Genomic DNA, 8,407 nt, shown 5'->3' on the forward strand with positions numbered 1-8,407 from the left:
ATTATATTAAAATAATTGAAAATGACATTTACTTTAAAATTCTTGTGTAATGCATCTACAACAACCCTAAAAAAATTCAAAATATTTCTAGAGAATGGAAAAAAATCTCTTTGTTATAAAAGCAATACAATTTTCTCATTTTTCTGTCAAAAGCTTCTCCACTTGGTTACCCTGGGAAAACAACAACTATTATAGGTGATAATTCCCCAGGCCATGTGATCTCGTGCTGGCAATCCCAGATCTCTGAAGAATTTTTGGTCAACATTGTCTCACTCTTTAATTAGCTTCTGCTCTTGCTGCAACAGTTTTATAACCTACTTGTGTACCTTTAGTGATATTGACTAGAATCTAATTGATGTTTTTGAGACCATATATGAATCTGTAATGATGCTATTGTTTTTGTCCCATTGACAAAAAGGTAGGGAAGAAGAATGAAGGATAAAGTTAGTGAAAAAAATCTGAGTCAAGCTTTTTGTGTTCTAAATGGAGGTGGTTTTAATGATGTGAAGAGGAGTTCCTCAAGCTAGATTGAGTCTGTGACAGCTGTTTTAACTGAGCCTTCTCTTTACCTTGTCATTTCCTTCCTGTTATTTGTCACAGTGACTATTGGCTCTTTAAGAACTGGTTTCATAATTCATTGATTGTTCCTAATTCTTCATTTGCTTACCTTTATTAATGATATTTGGTCATCTTAAATTAGCTTCTGGGGTTAGCCATAACTTGTCTTGACTTTATCCTCTATTTTTTTGCTTTTGAACTTTTTCTAATCTCCAGGTAATCTGTATTCCACAATAGCCCAATGTTTATTTAACTTCCCTGTTAATTGCTTTGCTGAGCCATTTGTTCAACATGATGCTTCAAACTCTCTGTATTGTAATATTTACTATTTGTCAAAACTTTTTAACAAAGGACTTATTTTCTACATTGTCTTCTTTGATTACCAGAGCTGAAATTGTCTCCTTTCACTTTATTCAGGTTTTATTAAATTAATGATGCTTCTATGACTGTCATCATACTATGCCTACTGTATGTTTACCTCATTTTTGTCTTTTTAATCATCTAAGAGATTACTCAGTAAATATATCTTAAATTAATAAAATAAATGAAAAGGTAAGGTGGGATAGAAAAATACATTAAGTTTAAGTTACCTTATGCACCCATAAGTGGCTGATTAATTATGCCTAATGTATCTTCTCCCCCACCTCCCTATGGCCCAACCACATCCACCCCCAACTTGGGCAAAGTAAGCAATGTTGTTAGGTAATGCTAAGAGATCTGAAAAAGTAGTTTGGGGACAAAAGCCTTGTTTCCTGAGAGACCAATATTTATAGGTTTGCTTTTCTTTCTTGACAAGTTTCACAGATGTTTATGTGGATGGACAAAACCTTTGGAGTCCACAAAGTACCCTCTTCCTACGAAGATTCAAATAGGTGGTTGGGAAGTTTTAAAGATAGTCTGTGTACTTGTCTGTTACTTTGACTGTAGAAAGAAGAATGGCTGGAGAAATGACTGTTTTATTTATTTGTTAGAATAAAAGATTCTCACAAAACAAGTCCTGATCAGCGTCTCTACTTGGGAGTAAAATTTTTCTTAAGGAATCTTTAGGAGTAAAATTTTTCTGAAGTAAACCTTTCAAGCTAATGAAAGATTATTTTGAAACTAGGTCCAGTTTATTTCCTTGGAGTAATGGTTCATAATTTGAACATTTTGCTTGTTTCTAATTTGGAACTTAGCACTTAAATGTGTAGCTAGTTCTTAATACATAATAGATTCTGCTGTATTAGTTATATATGTAATAGCACTTACTTTAAAAAGTTCATTTTATTTTGCATACAATACTTGTATACATTGTGTTTCATTCATGTACAGTGTATTTCACACATTCCTTCATTCACATTATGCTTCATATTATCATTCATATATATTGAATTTTATAAAATTAATCACCATTGATCATGCCTATTATGACCCCATCTTTTCAAGTCCCCGTCAAGTCTTTCCCAATTCCTTCAACCTCTCCTTTGCCTGCCAAAGTCTGTTATCTCAGTGATTTCCTCTCCTCCCTACACTCCATCCTCTGTCCTCTTAGGCTTCTATACACATCTTACTAGTTATTCGTCTATCTTTACAACAATCATATGCAATATTTGTCCTTATAAGACTGAGTTATTTTCCCCAGCAGAATGCTCTCATGTTATATAATATTTTACTGGATCAGTTGGCAGTATCATGATAGATGGAGAACAGTTGAAATTGTCACAAGTAATACCCTTTGTACCAGCAGTCAGGAGAGCAAGACACAATTTACTTTGGGCAAGTTTGCGTACGATCAAGGATCTCTCCAAATTACTGAGGAGCTATGAAGTCAGTTTAAAGAATAAGTATATCTTATTCAAGCTGTGCTATTTTCAATCACTTGCTATTCATCTGAAGCACTTGATAATGAATAAAGATGATACAAAAACAACCAATGCCTTTGAGTTGTGGTGTTGGAGTAGAGTGCTGACTATCCCTTAGATTTCTAAAAGAACAGATTTATGTTGGAGAAAATGCAGTAAGGGTGCTCCTCATAGGTAAGGATGGTGATGCTTTATCTCATATAATGTGTGTATGTTGTTAGGGAAATCTATTTCTTGGAAAGGTATGTCATGCTTGCAAAGGTGGACGACAAGAAGCCTAAGAGGATGACACTCAGTGAGTGACACAGTGTCTGAAACAATGAGTTCAATATATTAGAGATGATGAGGACAGCACTGGAGAGGAAAGGACTCACATCTGTTGTTTATAGGGTTTCTGTGAGTCATATTTGACATGACTGCATGGAGCAACATATAATTTTCAAAGGAACATTTCAGATTCCAGCTTCTCCCTTACTAGCAATATGGTTTAATTTCTTTGAATTTTCATTGTGCTGTTTCACACATTCAGCAAATGATTTTCTCTACTGCTCATATGCCATATATTGCATGTTGCTTTATACTATAGCTATCATGTACACAATTTGTTTATTTCCACCTAGTTACTTGGGTTGTGATTTTTTTTTAAAAAAACATGAAAAATCCTGGTAATTATTGCCTGGAAATGTCAAGAGAAAGGTTATAAAATATTTCAGAATTTTTATTGATTTATAGGGAACCCTGGCAACCTAGTGTTAAGAAGCTGCATTGTAAATCCAGAAGGCATACTTTTCGAATCCACCAGCTGCTCTGTGGGAGAAAGATGGGCAATCTTCTTCTGTGTGATTAACTACCTCTGAAAACCCATTGGAGGGTCAGCTATGGGTCAGTTCCAACTCGATGGTATACAGAACAACTACAACATCAGGAAAGTAAAATTTAAAGAAGTAGAAACAATGGTGTGGTAAAAAGTATTTCTTAATAAATCTTACCATTGTTGTTGTATCTATCACTACTAAAAGAGTAAGCTTAGGGAGCTCTGGTGACCTAGTGGCAAGAAGCTGCACTGCAATCCCAGAGGTACATAGTTTGAATCCACCGAATGCTCTTTGGAGAAGGACGGGCAATCTCCTCCTGTACCAGTCAGATCCCATTTGATGGTATACACACACAAAATAATAAAATTAAAAAAAAAGATTTAAAAAAAGCAAGCTCACAATGTGTGATAGCAACAATTCTACATGTTTAACATTTAATTGGTCACCTTCATGTTGTATTTAATTATATTTTGAGTGGAAGATAATCCTGGTTTTAAATTAGAAAATCATATTTCAATTTAATAGTTTGTTCTTCCATTTTTAAAAGAATAAGAGCTGTAATTTATTAATCAGGCATCCATAGATAAGGATTTCTGTCATATGTTCTGACATTAGGGTAAATACAGTTAACTAGCTTACTTTTTGGGTCAGATTTTTGATCTTTCTACTGATTATCCAGACCAGGCCATTCCTTTGATCTGAGCACTTACATGATTTTGTTAGGCTTTTATAGTTTCCCACACTCAAATCTTTTCTTTCCTCCATAAATTGCTGAGTTGCTGAGTTTCCTAACCCTTTCACAGTACTCTTTATATCCATGTAGTTTTACCTCACTTGTTGTTTTCTGTTCTATCTGTCCCAGGCACAATGAAGAATGTATATATAGTTTCCTTAAAGTATTCTGGGCTCAAAGATTTCTGAGTCTTGAAGAGCATGAAGGCCAAGCATAGTAGGAGGTAAAATCAAAATAGTTTAGTGTAGTTATACAGATACTCAGCTTAGAAAGGGTGATTTAGAATTGAGATCAGTGACCTATAAAAGCTACAGGGAGTTTTGAGGCATAGAGATGTGCAAAGATGGAGGAAACTATTAAGTTGGAAAGCCTTTTTGTGAGAAAAACCTTAACATTTCTTATTCTTTTGCATTACAGAAACTTCTAAGAGAGTAAATAATCAGGAGCTATTTTCAGAATTCACCTTCTGGAAAATAGTTATGGTGAGTATATGGAAACAGAAACTTTCTCTACCCTTGCCATAACCTCTTCTTCCCATAATACACAAACATATCTAAGACTTGAACAGAATCAGCCCTGTAGTGTCAGCTTTAGTTCCTTGTGATCAAGGTAAAAAATAAAGCTTCAAATATTTTTATGCAATATTACTTAGTGAAATCTGACATCCTTTTCATTTCATTGCTTAATAAAAGCTTAAAGATATCTTGGAGGTAATACATATTTATGTAACTTTCTGACACTATAAGCATGACACTTAATAAAATATCAGAGTAGACAAGTATTTGTATTTTGAAGAAAGCACTAAATTAAAGGATGTATAAAAGGAAAATATAAAAGAAATACTGGGCAGCAAAAGAGAACAGATCGATGAGATTAAGACACTGTTAAGACAAATTTAGTATTTCAGTGTTTCCATGACCATTGTTGTTGTGTACCATTGCTTTGTGACTGACTTATAGCTGACCCTCAAGTGGATTTTCAGAGGCAGTAAAATTGCATGGGAAGAGATTGCCTATTTTTCTCCCATGGAGCAGCTGGTAGATTCAAACCACATATCTTTTCACAGACAGTGCCATTTTTTTTACCACCATGCCATAAGAGTTCCATCCCTGACCATAGTCAGATTAATGTGGGTGAACAAGGAAAGTTGTTTGAAGACGTATTTCACACTCTTGGTGGTTATATAGGTAGCCGTATGTCTTAGCAAGAACTAGATTGAAATCTCAAATCTTGGTATATTTCTTAAACCATGAGAAAAATCTTATAAAGCCAGATATAAGCTTCAAAGGAAATGTTATTGAGTGTTGTAAAACTGCGTAATTTTGACCAAACTTTTAAGAAATGAGAAGACAACAGAGCTATGAATCAGATAAAAAAAGAGTGATCATTCTATCTTGATAAAGCTCATAGAGTCTTCCCACTTCTACACTCTTACCTGCTTTTGAATGGCAGAGCAGCTCCATACCACTAGGCCAACAGAGCTCTCGTCTAACTTTGTTAATTCACGTACACAATGTTATTTCTTTTAATCTCAGTATTCAGTTTATTCTTTACTTTGTTTCTTCTTTTTTCTGTCGCATCTCGTATTTTAGTCAACTTTTACTCACAAGAATAAATAACTGATTAAAATTCCCACTCATGTTATATTTCTGTTCAATATTACTTTGAATAAAAATTGTGTATGGTGTGATGTATAAAAGTTAGCACACAAAGGATGAGTTTAAGAGGGAAATACATGATCAGATATGCTATGAAAATCTACCTCATTTTTCTTAGGGGCAATGACATAATTTATTCTCATCTACTATATTTTTTTAAGCTTATCAATGTCATTTTTTAAAAATTATTATTAATTTTAATGAAAATTTACCGGGACTTTGGATTTCCATTCATTCATTGTTGCACTTTTCTCCCTGCCTGCCCCTTCCCCCTCCCTAGTGCACTCTTCTCTTTGAAAAGTAAAAGAACAATTCTTTCATTGTTTTACAATCCCTCCCCCCAGGTCCACTCCACTATGCAGCCTTTGTTCTAGACTCCTGTCATAACAATAATACCTAATCACATATCCCATTTAAACAGTTTTCTCCCTCATCTGTTTCAATGCCATATACATTTTATATCCCCTTTCTCAGTCTCTCCCCAAACCCTATGACAGTCTCGTTTTACAACAGTGGCACTATGCAGTATTTGTCCTTTTGTGACTGAGATATTTCACTCAGCATAATGTCCTCCAGGGTCACCCATTTTGGATATTGCATGAGTTCCTTGTTTTTCAATGCAGTGCAGTATTCCATTGTGTGAATATGCCAGAGCTTCTCTATCCATTCATATGTTGATGGGCACTTAGGTTGTTGATCTACTGTAATTTTATACAAATAATATATTTGCTATATACTTTTTGCTACTCACACCTTCTCCACTCCATTGGAAGTATTTTCCTACGTGTCCTATGTTGATATTTATCGTTCTCTTTATGAATAGGAATACATTCTTGCTAGTATGTTTTATTTCTTGCCATAGGTACTCGTGAAGCTTTTGTCCTTGCCTAACAGCTATTTGAGGCTATTGGAGAGTTTGCTGATAGCTCTGATCTTACATGTTCTTGAATTGTGCTTATATCATAACTGTTACTATCATCACCATCATTGAAGAAGTGTGAAGAACTGGATGACTGGGTACTTCTTGTCCATACTGCACTGCATCACAAATAATTAAGGTCACATACATATCTAGTAAGGAGCTCTTGTGGGATATTGGTAAGGCATGTAGTATAAGTCCACCAGTTGCTTCACAGGAGATAGATGAATATTCTCCTCCCATGTGATTTACAGCTTCTAAATACCCACTCGAGGGTCAGCTTTATGGATCATTTCCTAGTCAATAGTACATAACAACAATATTCCAAGGAATGATTTTGTCTTCTCATTTTCTTAAGTCTTTGACTCTCAGTGGCAGCCCAGCTGGCTAGAACAATGGATGGCAGGAATTATTCTGTGGTGTCCGAACTTGTGTTTCTTGGACTCACCAATTCGTGGGAGGTCCAGCTTTTCCTCCTTGTGTTCTCCTCTGTGCTCTATGTGGCAAGCATGGCTGGAAACACCCTCATTGTGTTTTCTGTGACTGTTGACCCTCACTTACATTCCCCCATGTATTTCCTACTGGCCAATCTCTCCTTCCTTGACTTGGGGGCGTGCTCCACTGCTTCCCCCAAGATGATTTATGACCTTTTCAGGAAGCACAAAGTCATATCCTTTGGAGGTTGTATTGCTCAGATCTTCTTCATCCATGTCATTGGTGGTGTGGAGATGGTGCTGCTCATAGCCATGGCTTTTGACAGATATGTTGCGATATGCAAACCTCTTCACTACTTGACCATAATGAGTCCACGAATGTGTATTTTATTTCTGACTGCTGCCTGGGCCCTTGGTATTATTCACTCACTCTTCCAGCTGGCATTCATCATTAACTTACCTTTCTGTGGCCCTAATGTATTGGACAGCTTTTACTGTGACCTACCCAAGCTTCTACGACTGGCCTGCAGAGATACTTATAAACTACAGTTTATGGTCACGATAAACAGTGGATTTATTTGTGTTGGATCTTTTCTTATACTCCTCATCTCCTACATCTTTATTCTGTTTACTGTTTGGAAACATTCATCCAGTGGTACATCCAAGGCCCTCTCTACTCTGTCAGCTCACATCACTGTGGTCTTTTTTTTCTTTGGCCCAACCATGTTTGTCTACACATGGCCAAATCCCAATGCCCAGATGGACAAATTTCTCGCTCTCTCTGATGCAGTTCTCACTCCTTTCCTAAATCCAGTCATCTACACCTTGAGGAATAAAGAGATGAAGACAGCAATGAAAAGAGTTTTTAAACCACTCATGATTTTTAGAAAGATTTCATGAATAATAAAATAAGGTATTTATCTTGATCATCATTAACTTTAAATTTTTATACCTCACATTTTTCAGTTACATGTTTAAATGCATCAACAATAAATTTGAATATTATAGCACTGAATATGATTTTAATTCTCTGTGAAGAATGACAAAGGTACACAATGAAACATAATTCAAAATTTAAGTGTACTCAGATAGGCTTTCACAAATGTGTCCAATTAAGCTCTTTATTCATAGACTATTTCTTTGCTTACTTTTCATCTCAAAATTATTTGTTTATTATTGCCCTTGAAATTATCCATTTACTTCCTCTTTATCTACTTCTTGAGTTTATCAAGATAGTAATGATTTACTTACTGCCATTTCTCAATTTTTTGTCAGAATACCCAATTCAAGTTGAGATAAATTAATATAATCAAGTTGAAATAATGTAATTCAAGTTGAAATAATGTAATCTTCTGGTTTTCTTTGGTTTCCATAGCAAAATCAAACCCACTGCCATCAAATCAGTTCTGATTCATAGAACCTCATTGGACAGGGTACAATTCTTAAGTT

General features: G+C 35.2%; 1 protein-coding gene across 1 annotated transcript; it reads left to right on the forward strand.

Annotated features, from left to right (window-relative positions):
* The first annotated feature begins 6,919 nt into the window (after positions 1 to 6,919).
* Positions 6,920 to 7,858, forward strand: LOC102861816 (olfactory receptor 4F21-like). The gene has a single exon (XM_006883073.1). It carries the CDS (start codon positions 6,920 to 6,922, stop codon positions 7,856 to 7,858), a length of 939 nt encoding a protein of 312 aa, XP_006883135.1.
* The last annotated feature ends 549 nt before the right edge of the window (positions 7,859 to 8,407 follow it).

Source organism: Elephantulus edwardii, unplaced genomic scaffold (assembly GCF_000299155.1).
Source record: "Elephantulus edwardii isolate Elephantulus edwardi_28Jun2011 unplaced genomic scaffold, EleEdw1.0 scaffold00026, whole genome shotgun sequence".
NCBI classification, from domain to species: domain Eukaryota; kingdom Metazoa; phylum Chordata; class Mammalia; order Macroscelidea; family Macroscelididae; genus Elephantulus; species Elephantulus edwardii.

Bases quoted from the DNA above. Each gene is read 5' to 3' on its own strand.
- LOC102861816 (XM_006883073.1), top strand. From the start codon at position 6,920: ATGGATGGCAGGAATTATTCTGTGGTGTCCGAACTTGTGTTTCTTGGA.